Source organism: Bactrocera tryoni, chromosome 3 (assembly GCF_016617805.1).
Source record: "Bactrocera tryoni isolate S06 chromosome 3, CSIRO_BtryS06_freeze2, whole genome shotgun sequence".
NCBI lineage: Eukaryota > Metazoa > Arthropoda > Insecta > Diptera > Tephritidae > Bactrocera > Bactrocera tryoni.
The window spans coordinates 31890555-31917309 of record NC_052501.1 but is presented as its reverse complement, the minus strand read 5'-3'; the positions used below and the strand labels follow the sequence as shown (position 1 = coordinate 31917309).

General features: G+C 36.9%; 1 protein-coding gene across 2 annotated transcripts; it reads right to left on the bottom strand.

Annotated features, from left to right (window-relative positions):
• Nucleotides 1-333: 333 nt before the first annotated feature.
• On the bottom strand, nucleotides 334-23249 carry LOC120771941. 2 transcript variants are annotated; one of them, XM_040100239.1, is made up of 7 exons: nucleotides 22888-23249; nucleotides 22667-22835; nucleotides 16402-16718; nucleotides 7362-7553; nucleotides 740-871; nucleotides 529-606; nucleotides 334-468 (listed from the first exon to the last, which is right to left on the bottom strand). In XM_040100239.1, exons 1-7 carry the CDS (start codon nucleotides 23092-23094, stop codon nucleotides 406-408), a joined length of 1158 nt encoding a protein of 385 aa, XP_039956173.1. In that variant the 5' UTR covers nucleotides 23095-23249; the 3' UTR covers nucleotides 334-405. The 2 variants fall into 2 exon arrangements, with proteins under 2 accessions (XP_039956173.1, XP_039956174.1); XM_040100240.1 differs by having other exon boundaries at nucleotides 334-465.
• Between the last annotated feature and the right edge of the window lie 3506 nt (nucleotides 23250-26755).

The following is a 26755-nucleotide window of genomic DNA, read 5'->3' as shown; positions in this document are numbered from 1 at the left end:
TAATATTACAATTATTGATGTATTACCTCTCTTCCTTCTCTTTTCTTTCATTGGAAAATGAAATAGCGAAATATTTTTTTCCATTTTCAAAAAACTGTTTCAGTTTTTTATTCGAAAACAACTGACAATTTTATACTATTTTGAATTAGAAATGAGGTCAACTAGAAATGAGACAAATTCACTTAGACAAAGTCACTAAGGGGACTTCACAAAACAAAAGTCACTATTAGTAACATGAGACTGCTGCCCGAATACCGACATTAATATCTCAAATTTAGAGACTTGTGACTGTATCAATGTACGGAATTCCAATATAAGATTATTCAAACATCATTTGGGACGGTAACTTAATAATCGCTTTATTGATGTAAATATTTATGAATGGAAGTGTGCTACACTAGGATATTAGTTTTTTATTCTTATCACTGTTGTATTTTGTTTGTATTCCTCACCATCATCCTGTAACTTCTAGAATGAAAATAGCAAGTAAGCATTTAATAACTGATTAAAAAGTAGTTTAAATCTTACATTATTTTGAATAAAATGGTTGCAAATGGTGCTAATGGATTGTTTCAAAATCTCAGAGTTGGTTTTTAAATCTGTAACCTATAATAAAATAAATATGATAAAAAACCTTCCATGTAAATGAGTGTGAGTATAAATATAAATATAAGTATATATGTATGAGTACAATCTCTAAAACCGGGAAATAAATTAAGGATCTTAGTAAATTACTTACATTACTTTCGATGTTGTGAATAAGGCCTTGACAGTCTTTAATTTTAATATTGTTCTTTTCCCAATTGTTTTCCATCAAAGCGATGCGCAATGTTATATTTTCCGTACGTCTCATAAGTTCAGCAATCTGTAACTAGTAGAGTAAATTGGAAATGAGAACATAAATTCTTCATTAATTTTATGTCTTAGTAGACCTAAGGTGAGATTAGCAAGTAAGGAAGGGCTAAGTTCGGGTGCAACCGAACATCTCATGTTCCTGTATATAGCGTAAAGTCAGCCGGATCATGATATTAGTTTTATAGGGGCTAGACCAAGTTTTTGAGCAAATTCATCTATTTTAAGCACAAAGTTACACTGTTATGAGTAAACACGCTTTCTTATTTTCATTTTCAACACTCACATGTTGGCCGATATATGTGGTACAAAGTCTCCCGGGAGCTCGAAAGTCTTTACATTAAGTATATGGCGGCTAAGGGAAGTATTGGTCCGATTCAAACCATTGTTGACTTATAGATATACCATTATAAGAGAAGCATTATATCTTAATTTCAGTTATACAAGTATATATCAGTATTTTAGATCAAAAGTCAACTGTAGGTATTGCGGTATTTGATACCAGGGGGTTTGAAAAGTTTTTCTTCGATTTAAACAATTTTTGGTCATAAGGTGGCATACACTAAAGACAATATTCGTGAAAAGTTGTATCCCGTTATATTAATTGTGTACTGGAAAGTAAAAGAATCAAGTGGAATTTAAAATTGTGCTATAGGGGAAGTAGGCGTGGTTGTTGTACCATTTTCACAATGTGACATAAGAATGTAAAAGGAATGCCACGTACTAATTTTGTCGAAATCGGGTTCAGCAATCTGTCGGATCCTGAGATATGAGATTTCGCCAAAAAGTGGGCGGTGCCACGCCCGTTGTCCAATTTTCACACCGGCTCTCATAAAGCTCTCTTATGCCATCTCTGTGGTAAAATTTAATGTATCTGTCGCGTTTAGTTATTGATTTATCGCGCTTTTAGTAGTTTTTAACAGTAACGTTATATGGAAAGTGAGCGGAGTTATCCTCCGATTTCATACATTTTTACACTGTCAGTAGAAATTCGTATAAGATTTGCACTCAGCAAATTTGATAGTTACAACCCGAGTAGTTTAGGAGATATGTACATTAAACTTGTTAGAGGGCGGGCCACGTCCACTTTTTCAGAAATTTTTGCCCTAGAGTACCCCTTGCTACTGCGATTATCTGTACCAAATTACGTCAAACAGAAAACTTTTTTGTGACGAGGTAGAGTTTATTGTACAAGGCAACAGTACAATCTCAAAACAAATTGTTAAAATGGGACTACTGAAGAATCTAGGCCGTGGGGTAGGTCTTCCCATTTAAGCGTTTCCTGGTAAGCTTTAACGGTTTTGGTAACGTGAGGCCGGGCACTGTCATGCAGCACAATCACTTTTTCGTGCTTCTCCTGGTCATAAAGAACAACAGTTCCTTGTTTCTGAGTCATTTCCAGCTTTTCAATGTTTTGACGGGTGACCCCCAATACTGAAGTAAGCTTTTCTTGCGTCTGACACGATTCTCATCGGCGTCATCGTAGGTTTTTGGACTTCCTTCACGCGGACAGTCGTTAAAATCCATTCTTTTTTGAAGTGATGAAACCAATCATGGTCCGTTGTTTCACTTTGGACTTCCCGATGTACTCCCGCTGCCGATTTCGTTGACTTAACCAGAAGTGTTGATTCCCGCAAATGACGATTATTTAAAAAAAATTAACATATTCCCACGATCAAAATTATATGACATAAAGCAGTTTCTTTTTCAAATATCTAGGTTAAGTTTATCACGCTTTGGATATATCAAAATCGGTCACCACTAACTGCTGGAGCTATCTATTGACAAACAACTAGATATTGCCGCATGCTTATCGTTTGGTATTTGCTAATAAAATTTGCTAATAACTGGCGAATGACACGAGTAATGTTTAGCTCCATGTCCTGAATCGAAACGGGATTGCGGGGAACGACTATATCGACCGGCCCAAAACGTGAAATTATCTGTTCACGAATATCGATAATTCCACCGACTCACAAGTCACATCAAAATACTGTTTTTTCCAAATGAAATGGCAGCACTTAAATCTCTTCAAGTTGCTCTTCGTCCTAAATGCAACAATTTTGTTTGTTTATGTGCCAATTAAACAAGAATGGGCCTCATCGCTGAACAAAATTTAAGTCGAAAACATCGGATCTTCTTGGAACTTTTCATGACCCCATAGAGGAAAGCGATGTTGTTTGTGAAGGTCGAGCGGCTTCAGTTCTCGCACATATAGCATGTGTACGCTTTTTATTTAAGATCTTCACGTAAAAGCGCCAAATTGTTCAATGTGTCAGTCCGAGTTGCTGCGAACGGCGCCGAATTTACTCTCCACGGTCTTCGTGTACACTCTCAGCTACGGCCGCTATATTTTCTTCACTTCATACTGGACATGGTCTATTAAATCGAATATTATCAAATAATGAATGCTAGTTATCAAAATGGGTGATGTAGTAATGGGTGATGTACGCTCAGTAGGCCGATTATGTTGACCATAAGTTGAGGGAAGCCCGCGAACAAAAATAATATGACACGACGCACGCGAGTTATATTTTAATTTTTAGTTTTATGTATTATATGTAAAAGGTGGCGAAAAAATTACACTCCGATGTTTTTTGGAAAATGAAAAACTTTGATCCTGCTTGTGGATCAAGTCGAGAATATAATATCATGTAAATGGCCGCCGCCACAGGTGAATGTCATTTGAGCCCTTTTTATGGCATTTTCCATCGCTTTGGCCAGTACCTCCGGCGATAGGTCCTCACATTCTTGACGGATATTCGTTTCTGTTGGTCTTCAGACTAAATTCTTAAAACTAAAAATTGAATGAGCAGTGGTCGAAAATCAAGTTAAATCGTAAGCATTCGAAATATGAAACTGTGAAACTGCCGATCAAGCATATACGTAATCATTAATTTCGGTTGTTATTGTTTATTGCTTTAATATTTATTATTCAAAATGCAGCAACATTTTAGGAAACTGTTTACAAAACGAAACTTAAGTATTTTATTAATATAAGGGACTTTAATTGACAAATTGTTATTGTTTGGTGAGCGACGCCGATACAGTGAATAACCATCGTTTCCAGTTTCCTTTTCCGAAAGAAAAGCACGTGGATAGTGTTTCGTGCATTTATTGTCAGACATACAAACCGAAGTGAGGTTGTGGTGTCAGCAAGGTCCATGAACCATATTGGTTTTCATCACTTCGTATAATACTGGATCTTTCTCTGCATCAGGAATTTCCGCAGAAATGATTTCTTCAATTTGATCTGGTATAACCACCATCTACCATCCAAAGAAGAATGTGTACGTGCGACAAACCTCTCTTTTGCCACTCAACAGAGTACATCCAGCATCTAACAGCACCACATATACGTTGCGTCAAGATAAAGTCCATCAAACATCGTAGCTGTCGTGACGAACGCTTGCTGTTTGACCAATCTATCCATTTCTATCAAATTTTCCGACTTTTCCTCATGAAAAGTATAAAGTTTTTTTTATTTCTAAACCTTTCCTGATCCACAACGAATAACCTCTGAAAAATTCATGAAGATTGGGGCAGCCGTTCTCGAGCCTTAGCGTTTCTAACAAGCAAACATTCAAGAAATGGGCTGGGATTTAGGGTTTTCCGGCAATTATTCGAATTTTTCTCGCCGTAGAAACCATCTTTGAACTTCAACGAACATTTAAAAAAAGAATTGGCCAAATTGGTCCAGAAGTTGTTGAATTATGCGCTTACCAACACATTTTGCGATTCATTTTTATATCACAGATTTATTTGAAATTTGTTTACTTTTGAATTTAAAATTTTCTTTTTGTGTCACATACTTTTGGTTGGGTAAGTTTTCATCCTTTCATTTTAAGGACAAACTCTACATATATCTTAATTTCATAACTCACTATAAGATAACTCATACATATATTGGCCGATGCATGCGGAAGTTCTAAAATATTTATTACGTACATACTACATGTACATAGTATATGGGGCTAATAGAAGTAATGACCAGTTTCAACCCCTTTTTGATAGACAGAACATACTATTATCAGCAAAGGATGCTCTCCGAATTGCATATAGCAATCTTACACATTGTCTGACTTTCAGTAAAAAAAAAATCAGCTGTAGGCACTGGGGTCCACATTTTCGGTATCTGGGTGCTTGAGTAGTTACGGCTCGTTTACTTGAGAAGGTATACCTTAAAGGCAATATTGGTACAAAATCTTATTCTAATACATTCACCAATTTTTGTAATTAGGAAAGAGGTGTTGAAAAGATTTGTCCTACGAAAGTTTGATTACGCTTAAATAGCATGGTAGACATGTACATTTAAACTATTAGGGGGAACTCCGACTTTTTACAAATATTTAAACCTACAAATGGCCCGCTCTATTGCAATCCGTATTACCAAATAATATTGTGGAGCTTAGTTACGCTGCTTTACATATTTTCGATGGCAATGATTCGATTTCGCCCATTTGCAATGCCAACCCCCCTTGGGTGTCAAGGAATACGTGTATCAAGTCATGTTTGTAACTTTTTCCAGTGGCACCGAAACTGAATTGTAAAAGATAGGTTCAACGTCGAAAAGCTGGAATCACAACAGACAGCCGAACGATTTTTTACCCCACTTGTAATCCTCACCAGCAGCTCGGTATTAGGGAACTGGTGGATTGTATATCAATCTCTTTACGTACAGCTGAAAACGAAACCTTTGGTTTTCGTAAAAGGCAAAAGAACAACTGGTACGATGAGAAATGCCCTATCAGATGGACCACAACTCGTGCGAGATAGATACCGAGAGCTGAAGAGGAAAGCGAGACGCATTTGCAGACAGAAGAAGAAAGAAGCCGAAATGCGTGAGTATGAAGAGCTTGATAAGCTGGCCGACAGGGGTAATGCTCAAAAATTCTATGAAAAGATGCGGCGACTAACAGAAGGGTTTCAAGACCGGATCATACTCTTGTAGAACTCCCAGAGGTGATCTAGTGACCCAGAGCATACCAAAAATTATGAAAGGAACACTTCTGCAGCCTACTGAATGGAAATGAAAGTATAACGTCAGGAGAAAGCGAACCTTATTCCCCAATCGATGACGATGGAACAGACGTTCAATTGCCCGACCATGCAGAAGTTCGAAAGCAGTTACCCGTCTGACGAACAACAAAGCGGCAGGGGCCGATGGATTCCCGGCCGAACCATACAAACTCGGCGGAGAACTGCAGAGCTGAATGGAAAAGGCACAATCTTTTATAAGGGTGTACAGCTGCTGGCGTACGTCGATGATATTGATATCAATAGCTTCAACACCCGCGCTTTTAGTTCTATTTTCTCCATACTAAATAAGAAAGCGAAGAAAACTCGTCTGGTAGTAAACGAGAGCAAGACGAAACAAACAGTCGTCGTACTCCCGACTTTACTCCCACGTCACTGCTGACAGTCATAACTTCGTTTTGGTGTTAATAACACCAATAACAATGTCAGCCTCGATATCCAATGCAGAATAACTCTCTCATTATTTCCGTCCTGCCATATGGTGCATAGATTGAATGACAACACCTGATGAGTCGACGTTACGAGTTTTCGAGTGAAAGAATATGCGGAAGATTTATGGTCCTTTGCGCAACTTTCGGTGTGGATTATCACGACAAGAGTGCATCGATGAACTAAAATCTTTGTATGGCTATGAAGCACCATCCTATAGCACTGTGAAAAACTGGTACAACGAATTCAATCGTGGCTGACGCTCGCTCAAAGACGAATTCCGTGAAGGTCGTCCAAAAACAGCCGTTGTGCCAGAAAACATCGATGCCGTCCGTGAACTGATTATGCAAGACCGTCAGGCAACATACCTTCAGATAGAGGCATGCCTATGCATTTCTCCCACCAGCATACATTCGATATTGCATGAACACCTGGCCGTAAAAAAGGTTTGTTCTCGTTGGATCCCGCACAATTTGACAATCGCTCAAAAAAAGGCTCGTGTGGATTGGTGTAAAGAAATGCTGAAAAAATACGATCGCGGTGCTTTAAAAGACGTTTATAAGATCGTCACAGGTGACGAATCATGGATCTATGCGTATGAGCCCGAAACAAAACAGCGATCGACAAAAAAAAAATAATAAAAAAATAAAAAAAACCATTTTCGTTGATAAATATGCCTATTTACATTGTTAGGCCAGAAATATATATAGCAACCTACGTAGTACCCTAAACTGCAGCAACTACAACAATCATGCTACCTTCTACTTGTAATGGCACACAATACGGCGTAGACCCCATCGCTAGACCAACATTCGCTCGATACCGATCCCAAATTTGAGTTTTTCCAAGAAAATAATTGCTTAAACTGCAGGGTAGAAGCCCTTTCTTTCGTGATAAGATTGATATTGGTGGCTTGGAAGTAGAATAAAAACCCCCGAATTCGGGGTAAAATAGATATGGCTTGCACCAAGTTAAATATAGTATATATGATAATAATTTTTAAAGGACATTTTTAAATAAAGAAGTTTATTGCATTAACTTACCTCATTGCGTTGAATGTTTGCATGAAGAGCAGTCCATTTAAGGGAGAGATTTTGACTTAATTCAACCCATAAATCTTGAATTCGGGTGGAATCATCCCGCAGGTACAGTTTAATAGCAGACATTTCTTTAGAAAAGTTTGTTGATAATTCGCTCACATTCACAATTCTTGCGTGTTCATCTATTAATTTTGCCTGAAACGAATGCATATTAATTAATTTGATATCTCAAAATGATAACGTACTTTGAAACTACAGATGAATCGAATCAGCATAATCCACAAAAAACTTCAAGTTCGAAAGACTTCGAGTTATAGAAGTTTTCATTTAAACCTAACATTTTTCAAAAAGTTCTAAGATATGGTTTTATACACAGAATTATTATTTACATAAAACACTGTATTCTGTAATTTTTGTTTGAACATACCATATACTTTTTCTTGTTTGTTTCAGTGAAATACTTGTAAGATTCCAATCTGTTTAGTGCTTTGTAGTGATCGTCAGTTGTATTAACATTCGTATTTAAATATGAATTTAAAATTGCAAAGGAATGCGTTACATGACTTTTGGATGGCGATTGAATAATTTCTTCTTCAGAATCCTCATAAACTATGGTGCAAGAAGTCATATCATCTCTTATAACACCGGCTGACGAATTCCATTGTCCACCCCAGTATAATATATAATAGTAACATTTAGAGGGATAAATGAACGCGTTGCGTTCTACTTGAGCAGAATCACGTGCCAATTTAGAAGTTCGATTTATGGAAGGAAATTTGTATGAAATTTGTCTTCTATTGCCAATTCAAGAGTTTGAGTTATGACGAACTTCGAGTTAAGGAAGTTCGAGTTATTGAATTTGTACTGTATGCTAATTTTCTTTGTCTCTTTTTTTCTTTTTAGACAAAGAAACCAGTGTATATGTAAGTTTAATAATTAAAACAATTTAACCAGGATTAATGAAAAAATCTCCAATTATATTCCTATTCCAAAATACAAACGTCCGGATTTATTTACTTCAACATCTTAAACACTGCTCCGAATCATCAACTTGTCGTTGTCTTTGGTCAAAAGTGAGCTCGTGCAGCACCCACTTTGTACAGAACTTTCTCATACGCCAATTTTCGTTGGTAACAACCTCTCTTGGGGGTCAAACCACGTCAAGTGGTCCATGAAAATTTCGCAAAATCACCGATTTTGAAAATTAGCAGTTCATTAAGAAGGGTATCAGTTGCATACCAAGTGATTTAAATATTTCGTCAAATTTCTATTTTTTGTTAAAGTTGTTGAAGGTTGAAATTTAGAGCACGATAAAATTGTAAAATTATTTTCTCATAAACTACTGGAGATAAATCGATGCGATTTTTTGAAGTGAAAGAAAAATGTTCGTGCTACATTATAGATATTTTTTTTACAATCCACTTGTTTAAATATTAATTATTTACATATTTTTTGTTAAACAATTGAATTTTTCATGTGTTCTTCACGCTGAAAAAAAACTTAAAATTATGTGACACAACGCGGCAAATAATACTTTAATAATCTGCGACATTTCAGAATTCACATCATGGCCCACTTGACATAGAAATCCTTGATGGTCGATTTTCCTGGGGTCTGATCCAAATCTTGCTTTAACTGTATTTTTCCACAAGGTACTGATGCGACAGCTGTCAAATTTATACATGCATCTTAATAAGGTTAACGATTGGAATTTAAGTGTACTCTGCCCAATCCACAAAAAGGGACACCCCACAATTTGCGCCAACTACCGTGGGATAAGCCTCCTCAACATCGCATATAAAGTTCTATCGAGCGTATTGTGTGAAAGATTAAAGCTCACCATCAACAAATTGATTGGACCTTATCAGTGTGGCTTTAGACCTGGCAAATCAACAACTGACCAGATATTCACCATGCCCAAAATCTTGGAAAAGACCCGTGAAAAGAGAATCGACACACACCACCTCTTCGTTGATTTCAAAGCTGCCTTTGACAGCACAAAAGGGGTTGGCTTTATGCTGCGATGTCTAAATTTGGTATTGAGTAACACGAAAAGCTCCGTCAGGATTGGGAAGGACCTCTCCGAGCCGTTCGATACCAAACGAGGTTTCAGACAAGGCGACTCCCCATCGTGCGACTTCTTCAATCTGCTGCTGGCGAAAATAATTCGAGCTGCAGAACTTAATCGATGCTTATAATATTAATATCATTGGCCTTAACAACCACGCCGTTAGTTCTGCTTTCTTCAGAATGGATAAGGCAGCGCAGCAAATAGGTCTGGACGTGAACGAGGGCAAGTCGAAATATCTCCTGTCATAACTTTGAAGTTGTAGATAATTTCGTCTATTTAGTAACCAGTATCAACATCAACAACAACGTGAGGATATCTCTTGCCAACAGGTGCTACTTCGGACTAAGCAGGCAATTAAGAAGTAAAGTCGTCTCTCGGCGAACAAAAACAAAACTCTATAAGTCACTCATTATTCCCGTCTTGCTATATGGTCAGAGGCATGAACGATGACAACAACTGATGAGTCGACATTGCGAGTTTTCGAGAGAAAAGTTCTGCGAAAGATTTATGTCCATTTGCGCGTTAGCCACGGCGAATATCGCATTCGCAGGAACGATGAGCTATATGAGATATACGACGACATTGACATAGGTCAGCGAATTAAAAGACAGCGGCTACGCTGGCTAGGTCATGTTGTCCGGATGGATGAAAACACTCCAGCTCTGAAAGTATTCGACGCAGTACCCACCGGGGGAAGCAGAGGAAGAGGAAGACCTCTACTCCGTTGGAAGGACCAAGTGGAGAAGGACCTGGCTTCACTTGGAATGTTCAATCGGCGCCATGTAGCGAAAAGAAGAAACGACTGGTGCGCTGTTGTTAACTCGGCTATAACAGCGTAAGCCCAGTAAAGAAAAAGATATTTACGTATGTCGCATTGCGAGTTACGGAGCTTCAACTGTGTTAATTTTTAAATGACGGATAGTAAATACGTTTACATGAATTCAGCGTCGTTACCAAAATAATGAATTTCAAATAATTAAATAAAGAATAAATACTGGTGTAACTTAACTCGAGAGATTTTTCCACGAAAGTTTAGAAGGAACTCACACCTATACTGATATATAGTATCATTAAGATATTTCTCAGATTAACCAATGCGCATATGGATAACATGGGAATAATTTTTTTTTACATATGAAAGAATTGACAAAATATTTTAAGGTGATGGCCTTAACCTGAACTATTTGGCTAAATGAGCCTTAGTCGCCTGCCCGAAACCTCACCTACACACATCGCTAACACGCTATAATCCCCACATTCACCTCGACATCACCACAATCCACATCAATACAACCCACATGTGAGAGCATCTCACACCCACACCATCACATACACTCCACACTCGATTACACGGAGCGGGATGCCAGCCAACAAAAGAGATCGTCCCCACTGCACAGCAGTTCAGTTTGAATTAACTATCGCCCGTATATCGTCAATTTCGATCGCCGTCCTGCTACGCCTCCTTCGGGAACAAAGCATTTGCGTGTTAGCATTTAAGCTTGTGAACCATTTTCTTTTCTAATCTGATGTACACATACATGTATGTATATCCTTACTTAGTGATTAAACCATTTGCGTGTCAGCATAAAGCTTGTGAAGATAGATGGCTGTTGGAATTTTATAAATGCAGACGTCGATACAAAATATATGCATTTGTCGCAGCCATATCTACGAAATTAAAAAAATAATAAAATAAAAAGCCTTGTTATCGAATTTCGAGTCTTTGCGTGGATATGGTAACGACCCATAAGGTCATCCATTAAGTCTATTCCCCCCATATGGCTATTATATTCCCGTATAATTTGGGGGCATTCTACTTCAATATGCCGATTGCTCGTATTCATTTTCCCTCATGGCTAAATGCCAACGTAAGTTGATGCCAATCGGACTGTCTTGTCGTCTTTCTACAAAACCGTGTTAATATCGACACCATATGGAGCACCAACGTACTCAATTTAGTTCTTCTTTCTTCGTTCTTTAGCTTGCATTTTGGTATTCGGTTCGTTCGTATCGTTCCCAAGCTGTATATGCTCCTTATGCGTAAATATACCAACAGAGGTGATGATGTATAGAAATTGTCAAAATAGAGAATGTGATGAGCAAAATCAGGTATTGTTTGTGATAGTCGTACAACTACATTTACAGTACTTCCAAGATCCGGCTGACCTGGTAAAATGATGTTATCGCCAGCGTCGTGATAGACTTCGAAGCGATACGTAAATTCAGTGGAGTCACATAAGACGAACAATTTTATTCCCCACTTGTGTGGCTTATTTGGCATATATTGCCGAAATTGACGATTTAATTTTGTGCTACACATTTGCTCATCGACGTAAAGACGAGCAGGCTTTGGAACAGAATCGTGCCATTTGTTGAGTGCATCTGACAATTTTCGGATACGAAACAATGTATCATATCACAGTTTAACTTTTATAATCCTCTTGCTTACATCTCTTATCGCCAAAAACTGTTTTACATTCATCGTTTCTTGAATTGGAGAGAAAGCATTTTTACCCCAATAGCCCTCCTAATTCGGATATCGGTAAACGTTAAAAACATATGTTATCGACCGAAGCAATCAAGTGCAAACTTTGAATGAAAAACATACAAGTATACCTGATCCTGCAAAAACTCCAGAAGAGGGAATGACTAAGGGACCAGTAGTTTCCAAGGTTGGTAATGGAGAACGGGATCTTTTTTTAGTTTGAAATGTATTGCTGTCAATGACCTTTCTGCGATAGAGGAAGATGCTTCAGGTATTTCATCAATGGAACTTATATACGAGGCCATAGCTGTGATTTATATAAATGAATCAGTTGCATCATTCATTTCCCGAATACACGCTGAAATGACATGTTCATCTTCCGAAGAGATTTCATCTGTTAAAATCACTATCATCCTCGTCTATTTCAACTGATTCCTTTAACTGAAGCAGCTCATCATCACTACGCTTACTTATATTAAACTTCCTGCCATTTTTGTGCTCCATTTCTTATGAAAATAAAAATAAAAAAATACTACTGGCAAATATATACAACAAATACCTAAGAAAAATTTCGCGTAAACAGGCAAGGCCGTCCTGAGGCGGTCTTTGTGTTTGTGTTCTTAAAACCCGAACTACTTTTTATTTTTAATTAAAAAGTATATTAACTTAAAATAAATTAACTTACTTAAGCAAAAAAAAATCTTCCGTATGAATATTTCGATAAAACACTTTTTATTTTAATTTTGAAAATTTTAAATTCGACGCTGCAATTAATTGACTTCTAACAATTTCTTCATTCAGCAGACGATAGCAACAAAACGAAACGTCGCAATAAATTTGTTGATACTAAAAAAAATATGAGTTGATGTATTATCTAACGGTTCTTATAACAGTTGTAGACAACAAAAAAATTTCTAATTAATTTGTGACAATTTATTAAAGGCCGCCTCAGGGCGGTCTTGCTTGTTAGAGGGTTAAGCCACTGTCAACTTCGATAATCGGGTCAAGGTTACTGAAGGTAGTTTTGCATGTCACCTTATTATTGTTGAATAGTTGGAGGATGGAGTCATGTGCAGAAGTTAAAGCAAGTGAGGAAAGGTCTCATATCGCCATTCACTTGGGAGTGGCCAGAAACGATTCGTCTACACATGGCCGAAGCAGATCATGACTTCCGGTCTTTGACCAAGTATCCTCTGGGTAGCCTAAGAACATCCGTTTGAAGGCGAGCTAAAGTGAGAAGGCGAAACATCCCCTACATAGGGTTGTGCGCTGGGTTTGGGACCCGCCACGTAAAAAAATCTAGCAATGAAAAACTACCAACAGCCTCGGATGAGAAACCCTCCTTTTGATGACGACCTTGGCGAACGAAATAAGGACTACGGTATTAGGGCATGCACCAGGAATGTCCGGTCTCTTAATTGGGAAGGTGCCGCTGCACAGCTGGTTGATGTCCTCGTTAGAGTGAAGGCTGACGTCACCGCTGCCCAAGAAATGCGATGGACGGGGCAAGGACAGAGACGAGAAGGTCCTTGTGGCATTTACTACAGTGGCCATATAAAGGAGCGCAAGTTTGGTGTTTGATTCGTGGTGGGAGAGAGACTCCGTCGCCGAGTACTATCATTCACTCCGGTGACTGAACGTCTAGCCGCCATCCGCATCAAAGCGAGGTTCTTTATGTGACCAAAGATGCCTTCTGTGAGCGCTTGAAGCGCGCCTATGAGAGCTGCCCCCGCCAGGATGTCAAAATCGTGCTTGGCGACTTTAACGCCAGAGTGAGCAAAGAAGGTATCTTTGGCACTACGGTCGGTAAATTCAGCTTCCACGATGAAACATCCTCAAATGGGTTGAGACTGATCGACTACGCCGGGGCCCGAAATATGGTTATCTGTGGTACTAGATTCCAGCTTAAGAAATACATCAAGCTACCTGACTGTCTCCGGATCGAAAAGCCAAAAACCAGATCGATCATGTTTGTGATAGACGGCAGACATGGCTCCAGTGTTCTAGATGTGCGTACGCTCCGAGGTCCTAACATCGACTCGGACCACTATCTTGTTGCAGGCAAGATTCGCACCCGCCTCTGTGCAGCAAAAAGCGCACGCCAACAAACACAAGGAAAGTTCGACGTCGAGAAGATGCAATGGGCCTGCACTCCTGCTCTCATAGATAATACTATTACTCTACTACTACCATCTATATGATTTCTATTGGGTATTAAAAAAATATAGAATTTTTGTAAAGCAACTTGTGTTAGTTTACAAAAAAATGGATCAGAAAGCATTTCGTGTGTTAATTAAGCATTGTTTTTGAGAGAATAAGGGAAAACACTTTTGGAACGTTTCTATACAATAATACATATATATTCTAATAAAACTCAGTGAACATATTTTTCTTGTAATAATTTTTCATGATGCCAAAAATCGATAAATCGTATCAATATTAGCCGTAGTCTCTTTATACCTATCCTCTTTTGCGTATACGCATCAATACTTTTCAAAAAATTGAATGTGAACTTTCTTTGTTGCATGAACACAATATTGGCGTGTTGTTCGACAAATGAATTCGACTTGCTGTTGTGTTTCTTTGGTGCATTTTCTAAATTTCTTTTCTTTTAGTTTTTATACTCTTGCTACCAGTTTTAATGCTTAGTTTTTGTTTTCGTATTATTTGCTTTATAAGTTGAGCAACACTTAGACGGGTCGTGTTCGATATTGCATATGGTATTTTCATGCGTTCTCCAACATATCTAGACACAAATAGTGCGCTGAAGTCAATTGTAAAACGATTTATATATTATCTGCAAAATGAGGACGAGATCTTTCCGTAGTCAAAGGGAATTGACACGCTTCATAGATCAGTGCAGAAAAAGTTAAAATGCAGAAGAAAGGATAGTTTTGTCGGGAATACGAAAAAGCTTTGGCGCCTTTTCTGGAGTATTTCCATCGGCGGCTGAAATCATGTTGGTGAAATTTGATGGAGGTATATTTTATACATTGTGGTCCGATTTTCTTTATTTTATAATTAAAGACAGGCAACCGGAAAATAACTTAAGTGAATATTAGGTTGTATGGGAGATATATGAAATAGTTATCTGATCAGGCCGATTCTTTCAAAGTTGTTTAGAATTATTCATGGAACATTTCGCACTGTGATATAGGAATATGAAAAGAATGCCATTTTGTCGAAATCGGTCTATCGGGTCTTGAGATATGGGGTTTCTCCACAAAGTGGACGGTGCCACACCCATCGGCCAATTTTCACATTGGTTCCATAAAGCCCTCTATAGCATTTTGGAAGTAAATTTTAAGGTCCCTTGCGTATTTAGTTATTGTTTTATTCGCTTTTAGAAGTTTTTTGGTGAGTGAGCGGGGTTATCTTATGATTGCATCCATTTTCACACTGTCCGTAGGAGTTCTTATAATATTTGTGCTGGACAGTTTTGGTTATTACAGCTTTATTGCTTTTGGAGATATGTACATTAAACTTATTAGAGGGCGGGGCCCTACTGTACTCAGGAATCCATATATCAAGTTTCATCTCAATTTTTACTCCAGTTACAGATAGGACGGACGGATGAACAGACAGACAGTCACACGAATTTAAACTTTTCTCGTCATCCTGATCATATATATGTAAGTATATAACCCAATAACTATCTCGCTTAGTTTTAGGTGATATATACAACCCTTAGGTGAACAAAACTATTATATTCTGTACCAACAGGTTGCAAAAGTATAAAAAAAGAGGATTAGATAAAGGGAAAGTTCCATTTTTGCATTATTTATTGCGGAATTTTCACCAATATAAGACACATATTGGTAACTCGCGCGCTGTTATACATAAAAACATATATATATATAAATCGGCAAAAATGCATTCACAAATATATATACTTATACTTATGTATATGCGTAAACATGTAAATATATCGCCCGTAAAAACTACACACATTGTTCTACAAAAACAACAATCGTCCCAAATATCTTCACAAATCAATATGGCTGTCAAATAACCGACACTCAAATTTATAGTAGAATACACAACCACAACATTTTTATACATGAACGCAAGGGCACTTTCAACAGGCAAACACGCTTCCTTCAAAAAAGCAAACACCATTACTTCTCCTCGAGCGTGCCTTTGCCTACAAGTGTCTTTTCGCGATAATGGCAAAGGCTAAAAATCATAAATCGAACAACTTCTGATGTTGCTTCTGGAAGGGAAAAGTGTCAATGCCGCATACCCATAAAGCACTGATATAAGTAGCAAAAGGGACAACAAAGCTCGTCTCGATTTAAAATATTTTATCAATCAACTAGACCGCGAAGTTCTTAGTTGCCAAAATGTTAGACTGCTGTCGTGGAAAAAGCAATTGAGATATAGGTAAGATGGATAATGAGTAATAAAAAGTTAAGTTATTGGAATCAGAATTCACTTAAATACAATTCTTAATTAATAACCAAAGTCCTTGTTCCGGTTGTACTTACCCTAAGGTCATTTAAGGTCGTTTTCATTTCTATTTGCTTATTAATTACTCCAGAATAATAATCCTTAAAACTTTCCATGTCAGTTATTGCTGCTTCGATTTTCGCTCCAAACGCGGCTACTATTTTCTCTTCTTTGGCAAAATTTTGTTGACTTTCTAGATTACTTTTATATTTGGTCAAATTCATTCGTAATTTTTCTGTTGTACGTTCTAATTCATTCAACCGGATATTGGTTGTAGTTTGATTTTTTCTCAGTAAAGTGGATACTTCATGCCATTTCTGAAGAATATCTGGTAAGTCCTTATTCATGACGACAACTGTAAAACCAAATACAAATTAATGTAATTAATGTAATAACAACGCCTTCAAAAAATTAATGTGATGTACCTAAAGAATAAGTAAGGATTCATGGTCTTGCAACTTGCAATAATCAAAAACGGGGAAATACCTTCAGGTGTTGGCAAACCCTTATATTAGAAAAAGTTTCGCCTTAATTTAATGCATTTAAGGCAAAAGTATATACTAAGATTTCTTACAAATTGAACAATAAATGCGGTATATGTAAACTGAACCAGAAGTGCGAAAATATTTATGTTGAGACTAAGATAAGTATTGACCAGATTGTACCCATTTTTGGCACAAGTTATAGTTTGATTCGCCAGTGTATCACTGTCAATCAGATGGAATATAAAGTTGTGTTATACGGTAAGTATAATATAGGAGCGTCACGGTAATGTTCCAAGCGAAATTTGTTTGAAATGGGTCCTGTATATCCGTAAATATGTAATTTTTCTACAAGTTAGGGAGGGTCACGTCCATTTTTCAATTGTGACAGCCTTCTCGTATCATGTCGTGTATATGTTATATAGAGTTACCATATGCTCTGATTTGTCAGGGAATTCCTTGATTTTGACCTTCGGCACTGATTCCCTGATTTTCGTAAAAAATGCACTGCTTCCCTGGTTTCCTCCTGAATCGTCGACTTTTTTTAATTATTATTCTTTTTGGCGAGTACGTGAGCATAACAGCGTTTTAGTTTACGAGTATGACCATTTTTCTTATTGCTTTTTATTTAGTTCACAGCTTCGAAGCAAATTTGTGAGTTGCGGTAGAACGATGGCATATGCATCTATTCTTATCTCAGCGTTTGAGGAATTTTGTTTAAATTTTGGTTAATTCTTCCGCCCATTCCCGAAATTTGGAAATTTGAATGGTTTATTAGCAATTTGAGCCGAGTTTGAGCCTTTGATGATATAAGTGATTTTTGAGAGCGTTGATAAAATAATTTTGCTTTTATCCTCTGAATGAAGCGCTTAAATTTTTGCTGCTTTAGAGCAACATGGTTGTTCTTCCCTTATTTCGGGATTTGATATTTCGGGATTTCCATTTTTGGTTGTAGTGACTAAGCCGGTGGTTTTATGAAATTGATTTTGCTTCATATTTTGAAAATTTGTAATATTAAGCAATGAGTGGTGTACACACAATTGAATTTGCTTTCACAGCATTTTGTCCAGTGATAATTGGACAGACAGTTGATGCAAAGTCTATGTTGTCGGACAAGATTGTTCCTATCATTTAATGCCATTTTGGCAATTTCTCTCTTGCCACTAGTGATTGCTCCCATCGTAGCAAAGCAGCACAAATATTTACGAGGATAGGGTCCCACGATTCTGTGGAAATACATATTTTGTGTTTCTAACGCAGTTAAACAATTAATCACTGACGAGTATAGTTTTTGAAATTCTTGCCTGGTTTCTTGTTGAATTTTTGGTAAATTCCTTAAAATTGTTATTTGGTTGTCTTTCGACCAGTGCTTCGCAAGCCAGATTAAAGTTTTCGTCATTTAAAGCGAAACGCTTGACGATACTGCCTGCTTCCCCTTTTGTTTTGTACCTGAGGTGGTACAGCTTTTGTGCTCGTGTTTAGGATGGTTATGTATACGGCAGTGAACATGTCCCGGAAGGACGGCCATTGATAACCTCCGTCCTCGCATCCATGTTTCGTCGTGGAGGCTAAATTTCCCGACCGTAGTACCAAAGATACCTTCTTTGCCCACCCCGGGCGTTAAAGTCGCCAAGCACGATTTTGGTATCGTGGCGGGGGCAGCTCTCATAGATGCGCTCCAAGCGCTCATAGAAGGCATCTTTGGTCATATCGTCCTTCTCTTCCGTCGGAACGTTGGCACAGATCAGCGATATGTTGAGGAACTTCGCTTTGATGCGAATTTTGGCTACACGTTCATCCACTGGGATGAATGACAGTACTCAGCGACGGGGTCTCTCTTCCACCACGAATCCCACACCAAATTTGAGCTCCTTTATGTGGCCACTGTAGCAAATGCCACAAAGACCTACTCGTCTCAGTCTTTGTCCCATCCATCGCATTTCTTGGACGGCGGTGATGTCAAGCTTTTTTTCACGAGGACATCAACCAGCTGGGAAGCGGCACCTTCCCAATTAAGGGTCCGGACATTCCAGGTGCATGCCCTCAAATCGTTTGCCATGGTCGTCATCAAAAGGGGGGTCTCTCATCCGAGGCTGTCGTTTAAATTTCATTGGGGGGGCTTTTTACATGGCGGGACCCAAACCCAGCGCACAACACAATGTAGGGGATGTTTCGCCTTCTCACATTAGCTCGCCTTCGAACGGATGTTCTTAGGTTACCCAGAGGATACTTGGTCAAAGACCGAAAGTAGTGAGCTGCTTGAGCTATGTGTAAAAGAATCGTTTCTGGCCACTACCAAGTGAATGGCGATCAGAGAACTTTCCTCATTTGCGTGAACTTCTACGCATAACTCCATCCCCCTTGATCATTTTCATATAATTTTCGCTGAATAATAAAAATAAGTTAGTCTGTACACCATAAGTAAATAAGATACACACATATGTACATATTTCTTTGGCAACATTTTTAATTATAAAGTGTTATAAACACCTGAAGATATCACCTTTCATCCTGGCAAATTGGGAAAATATAAAATGTTCGAACTTAACTCTTCCTTACTAGTTCTTTGAGAGTTTGATCAAAAATTATTTCTTCATTTCTTTATGTTAAATTCCTATTTCGAAATATACGCAGTTCGAAATTAGCTTTTTTATAAAAAAATATTGTAAATTGTATATTTATATAAATAAAAGGGTTACATGGGTTTCACAGGTACCAAACAATTATTGTCTTATTTAATTATGTAATATCTCTAGAACATTGTCCTCATAATACGAGTAATAGTTTTGGCGATACAGCCTGGGAGAGTTGTGCTCTCAAGGTCAGCTATGTACATACATACATATATGGTCACTGAAAAACGTGATTTTCTAGAAAGTGTGTTTTCAAACGCTTTTCACGAACTACTCAACCGATCTTAGTGAAATATTACAGAAGTCTTCGAAACATAATTTACAAGACCTTGAATGAAGGATTTCTTCTTCAATTACTACTATTTAACAAAAACGTCAGAAGTTTTCACTAAAATTTGCGTTTTTGTGTAAAAACGTTCGTCAAAAATACATTCTTCACTTTTTGGTTTTTCCTTCGTCTAATACCTAACTTAGGTAGTTTATGGTCTTAGTTAAGCCACGTATTTTTTTCTTTTCTTCGCCGTCAACGTGGAAAAACCTTTTTTCCGAGGGACTGATAGAAATTACGTCGTAAAGTCCGCGTTTTGAATATTTTCTTTTGAGATTTTAACAAAATTCTGGGAATAATAGAAAGTTTAAGCATTATATTTAAGTTTTTATATGAAAAAAAATATAAAAATAAATATTATTGATAATAAAGGTCAAAGACTAAATATACATACATGAAATACATATATTTACTTCTTTACTAAAATATGGTAATGGTGTGCTCAACTTCAAACGTCGAATACCTATATTTTGATTTTTGGCACTTTTTACTAATGAGTTATCTTATTTTATTATAACAATAAATACATATATCAATTCAGAATCTGGTGCAAATGGTCTTGCATCTTTGCAATTGCAAACTAGCGAGCATTCTTTTACTTTTACACTAACAAAATGTATAGCGATGCACCTGCTACACCCTTGCAAAAAAGCAACACTAAAACACCAATGTGCAACACTGGTTTAAAAATTATCGGCTGTTGTCAAAAATAAAAACATTGTAAACGAAGAAATGAAATGGAGCAAACCGGTTTGAGCAAAAAGAGGGTATGAAAAGTGGAGCGAAAAAGAAATCCAGAGTATATTGGATTTCTTGCAGGAAGCTCCAGAAGTAGAGGTAAGTGAAATTTTTGCTGTGAGCACTTATTCAACAATTTATTTAACAATAATTTTAATTTTAATATGCACCAACAGCTCAACTATTTTACAAGAAATTAATTGAGAAAACAAGAATAGACGCCACGTGGGATCTCATACGTTGGAAAGTGGGGCACCTGAAGGCTGCATTCAAAAAAATAAGCTATTGGCGAATATGAATAGGAGCAGGACTTTTTGAGTCTGATGCTGGGACGTCGAATGTTAAAAGTAAGCGTAATGAATGCGACGAAGTTTTGCTTATGTTTATATTTCAGACAAAGTGTTGCAGATATGCCCACACTTTAATCAACTGAAATATAGTTTTGAAAAAAAACTACAAGTGAATTGCCTTTTGAAGTGGTTGATAGTGGCAGCACGTCCATTATGAACGAAAGCACGACCAGCCAAATACTGGAAATCACTTTTCCCAATGTCGGCGAAGAAATTGCGTCTCCAATTGACATTGCCAATAATGAAAATCTACAACCAGGCAATGTAAGTGAAGTAATTGTTCCTGAAAAAGCCAAAGCTTGTTTTTTAATTTCTCCAACATTGTTGGGTATATGGTCATCAGGTTCAATAGAATCTTCCCAAGCGGTTGACGGATCTGAACCGTTGTGGAAAAAAGTGAAACCATTATTAATTAAAATTTTGTGGAGAATACAGCAGACAAGAAACCAATCGCAGCATAATTTATGTTATTAGCTGCATAAAATCTTTCTTTCAAAAGTCCAAAACAATGCTCTACTCTAACCCAGTACAATAAATACAATTTGTGCGTTTTTATCCAACTGTCTTGCGTTGCTCCTTTAAGGGGTTATTAACATTCCAAAGAAAGGGTATGCCGAGTCCCCAGCAATCCATTGCTGTGTAGAAAAATACTGCTCATTTTGCTTAAAGAGTGAGCTATTTCGATATATACGGGCATGATGTCAGCTCCCAGGGTGACCAAGCACAACATGTCGAATTACTCGTCGTAGTCACAAACTATTTATACTCTTATTGAATATATGTGATTTCTGGAGATGTATGATGTATGGTCTTCAATTGGCGATTCTGCTAATTTAATCTCGGTTCCATCAATATAGCCTATTTTCGATCGTTCAAGCTCATCGGGCCAATATACATATATACTTAGATTGGTGACCCAAGAACACTCTAAAGATTCTTTTTGTTATTATCGACATAGTTTCGAAATCTCCCACTCCAAAAATTGTACCTATTTTTCTATACGCTGCGCTTTCTCCTGACCCAAACAGTGTGATTGCTAATTGCAATTCGACAGAAAATTGCTAACATGAGTGCGCTTTGTTGAATTCCTCATCGTTTTTTATTAAATCAACCAGCATCTTATGTTGATTTCTATTTACTCTTATCATTTGGCGGAATCGATCTTCGTCCAGTGTTGTCAAAATATTATTGCGCCAAATGTCTGACTTAGGTATTGTGCTGTAAACTCCTCGTCGACATTCCATAACAACGGATATATTGTCAGTCAATTAATCTAGAACTGTATCCACTGTGTCATCATCACTTTCGATTTCTAGAAGAAAATTGTTATTAACTGAAATTCCGCATAAAAATATTTCTTACCTTCAATATCCATAATTTCTTAAGCAGCTTCATCAATTAAGGCGTCAGTTAATTTTTCTCTAAAACTTTTTTTTTGGCATATTTTTCAATTTGTGCAAAAATTTTGTTTAAAACAAAGTTTCTTCACCGATCAGCTGTGAATAAATGGTCTTTGCAAGAGTTGCACAGAAACCACAAAAAATACGTTCATCGTTGATGTTAAATAATTGCAATTGCATAATTTTGCAAACTCAGATGCACACGATTCTGAATTGCCCTATCATTTATTTCAATATTCATATATATTCGCATTATACATTCATACACTCCACAAGAAGTTATGACATAAAGTTTATGAATATAGATATATTTTATTAGATTCCGAACGAGTAATCAGAAAAATATTCGCAAGACGGAATTCTTATTCATACCTTCTTCAATTTTTTTCCTATAAACAAACATCTCTTGCCGTAGATCCAAGTACATCCAGTAAAGTAGTCCTATTATTACTGCAATTGCAATGAGCACTAGCAAAGGTTTGCAAATCATATATTTACGATTGTGACAACGGTTTGTGCAGATGCTATGAGTATTTTTTGGCTAAAACTCAACACATTTTTAAAAACTTCTTGTTTTTATGATTACAACTTACTCTGTTCATTTGTACCCAAGCATAATCTTCCGCATCATCAGTGGACGCAGATAGTAATTTTTCCTGTGAATTAATGTTTAAAGTAGTTCGTCGAATGGACCTTTTCTTTCCGAAGGAATGTGCAATGAGAGCGTCAAGTTCCCGCCGCTTTCTAATTTTTTTGCCTCCTGCTCGAAGTGGGACGCTGAACTGATGACTTGAGTCCATCTCAAAAGATCTGTATATTGTTTATTGTTTATAAATAAATTTGTATACTCTATGGCACTATTTGAAAACATGTCTATTGCTTAAGAACCAAATACAAACATTATTGTGTTTACATGCAGTATACCACTAGTATTGATTGCTTTCATGTAGCCTATTCTATTAGCAAGCAATCTACTGCGCATGCCTGCAAAAGTTTTACATTTTTTGACATATGTTCGATTACAGTACAGGTGTTGCCCTTATAAGTCTAACCACGATTCAATTTTAAAATGTTGTTTCGATAACCCACAAAAATGAAATTGTCACTCGTTTTGATTAGTATTTTTAATTAAAAAATTTATTAAACAGCGCGCCAGTCGGATGTTCCAAGCGAAGCCAGGTCCCAAACTCAGCGCACAACTCTTAGGAGGGATGGTTCGACTTATCACTTTAGCTTACCTTCTAACGGATGTTCTTTAGCTATCCAGAGGATACTTGGTCAAAGACCGGAAATCGTGAGCTGCTTAAGCCATATGTAAAATAATCGTTTCTGGCCACTGCCAAGTGAATGGCGATCAGAGAACTTTCCTCACTTGCGTGATCTTGTACACATGACTCCATCCTCCAATGAAAATTACAAAACTTAAAAACAAAATTCATGAGAAAAAAAAAATTTTTGATAAGAACTTTTTTAGTAAAAGGTAGCGTGCCCCGAAGTAACACATCTTGTTAACGTTCATAAAATATAACATTCTGGCAACCGTTGACGAAGTAACATCCTCATATTTACAGTATAATGAATTAAAAAGAGTGTAAATGTTCCGGTTTTTTCCATTCTTTTTGAAAGTTGAAAATATAGAAAAATAAACATTTTTTGATATTAAAATTGTTTTCCCATTTATCTTTTTGGAATTTTTGTTTCACATTGAGACATTACCTCCATTATTTTTTTAAAATTAAATAGTTTCTCCGCGTCCAATAAATAATAATTTTTAATCGTACGCAACGAGCAAAACGTGCGAGGAAAGGATACGCATGTAGTATGTATGAAGCAAAAATCAGTGGTTTTATAAGCCTTTTAATATTGAGCGGGAATTATACTTCTTTTTTGTAGCACATTAAAGAAGATACGTTATTTGTTTGATATATAAGTTGTTAACTGCTTATCATCAAAAATACAATTATTTATATTTTCTTCAATAATTTTTTTATACAAAATAATCAAAATTATAAATAATTGTATTGTTAATTGAAACAAAAGCTTTTGAAAATATTTTTAAACTAGTTTAATAAAACGATTTAAAGGAAACCTCAGCATTGTATGTTAACCTAACCCAATTTGAACTGGATGTCTCTTAAAATGTTTATAGGAAATTCTTTCAATTTGGCCTAACCTCTTCGTCGCGAAAGATAAAAAAAAACTTTTTTAAATCTACATTTTTTAGAAAGCTAAAGAAATATATGTATTAACGTAAACTTAATAGATATTTCTGTAATATACTGATACAAAAATAATGTCATGAATATCCTCTTTTCTAATTAGTTTAGGCAAATTTATGCCAAATTGATTTTTTCATAACAAATGCTTATTCATATCACTCACGCGAATTTTGTCCATATTTTGCACTCCACTGCACTCTTTATCGTCGTTTGGAATTTTTAGACGCGATTTTTAAAAAATTTTAAATTTTAACACTTCTAAAGCGTTCTTAGATATATTAAAAAATATGTAGAAAACACTTTTGATATTAGTTTTTAATAAAAAACAAATCAAAAAAATGTTGTGGACGGAGTTTCTTTTGTTTACTTTCTCTAGGAAAAATTAATCTCGATAATTTCGTCCAATTTAACCGGTGCTGGTTTAGCACGATTTTTAATTTTTTTTACACGATTTTATTCGATTTAAAAGAGCCTAATTTTTCTTGTCAGATTTATTTTTTGTGAAATATGTTCATATCACAAATTTAGAGGAATTCCCTCTTTGTGGATTCAACCTAGTTTGCTGGTCAGTACATATGTATCTTCTTCTTTATTGGCATAGACACCGTTTACGCGATTATAGCCGAGTTAACAACAGCGCACCAATCGTTTCTTCCTTTCGCCAAGTGGCGCCAATTTGACATTCCTGGTATTTCCAACGGAGTTAAGGTCTTCCTCTTCCTCTGCTTCCCCCGGTGGGTACTGCGTCGTATACTTTCAGAGCTGGAGTATTTTCGTCCATTCGGGCAACATGACCCAGCCAGCGTAGCCGCTGTCTTTTAATTCGCTGAACTATGTCAATGTCGTCATATATCTCTTAAAGCTCATCGTTACATCGAATGCGACCATAAATTTTTCGCAGTACTTTTCTCTCGAAAACTCGCAACGTCGACTCATCTGTTGTTGACATCGTCCACAGGACGGGAATTACCACTGACTTATAGAGTTTGTTTTTTGTTCGTCGAGAGAGGACTTTACTTCTTAATTGCCTACTCAGTCCGAAGTACCACCTGTAGGCAAGAGTTATCCTGCGTTCGATTTCCAGGCCGACATTGTTGGTGGTATTTACACTCGTTCGAAGAAAGACGATATTATCTACGACTTCAAAGTTATGACTGTCAACAGTGACGTGAGAGACAATTCGCGAGTGCGACGGCTGTTTGTTTGATGACAGGAGATATTTCGCCTTGCCCTCGTTCACTACTAGACCCATTTGCTTTGCTTCCTTATCCAGTCTGGAGAAGCAGAACTAACGACGCGGGTGTCGAGGCCGATGATATCTATATCGAACGGCTCGGAGAGGTCCTTCCGAATCCTGACGGAGCTTTTGGCGTTGCTCAACAGCACAGCCGAATTAGTTTTACGGATATACCAAATTCAGACATCGCGGCATAAGAGCAGCTCCTTTTCGTGCTGTCGAAAGCAGCTTTGAAATCGACGAAGAGGTGGTGTGTTTCGATTCTCCTTTGACGGATCCTTTCCAAAAATTGGTGCATGGTGAATATCTGGTCTGTTGTTGATTTGCCATATCCAAAGCCACACTGATACGGTCCAATCACTTCGCTGACGGTGGGCTTTAATCTTTCACACAACACGCTCGATAGAACCTTATACGCGATGTTGAGGACGCTTATCCCAACATAATTACGTTGGCTGGTCATAAGCTATCATAGCTTGTATATTCAACTAGACGCACAATAGCTAGATTGTTTCCAAAAAAAAGTAGTTGGCAATAGCGAGAAACCTCATATTGACAGATGAAAATGTAAACAAACCAAAATTACAGATTTTTTGGATTAGTACGTAGACGTGCAGGGTCATTATGGAAATAAAAATAACTCCATAGGTCCCGCAATCACTATACATTAATCCTATTCAAAATATCTGGAACTTTTTGGCAAATCGTATTCGAAAACATCGAATTTCATCAAAATAAGGGCAAAGAACTGGATCGTCGAATTAGTGGGTCAAAATATCCGGAAATAATACTAGACATCGAGTGGGGAGCATCGACATCTAGGGACAATAATAGCAACAAAATGTAGGCCAAAAACCGCTAAAACTATTGTAATTACTTTTGATTTATATAAATTATCATTGGTGTACGTAAACTTTTTTGATATGATTTAGGCGCATTTTAAGATTTCGCATTAATTTTTTTTATTTGTGTTAAAAAAAAAATTTTTGATATGCTATATTTAAT

Bases quoted from the DNA above. Each gene is read 5' to 3' on its own strand.
- LOC120771941 (XM_040100239.1), bottom strand. From the start codon at position 23,094: ATGGACTCAAGTCATCAGTTCAGCGTCCCACTTCGAGCAGGAGGCAAA. The intron at 22,836-22,887 runs GTAAGTTGTAAT...GTTGAGTTTTAG, and splicing joins CTTGGGTACAAATGAACAGA to CCAAAAAATACTCATAGCAT. The intron at 7,554-16,401 runs GTAAGTACAACC...CATTCGTTTCAG, and splicing joins CGACCTTAAATGACCTTAGG to GCAAAATTAATAGATGAACA.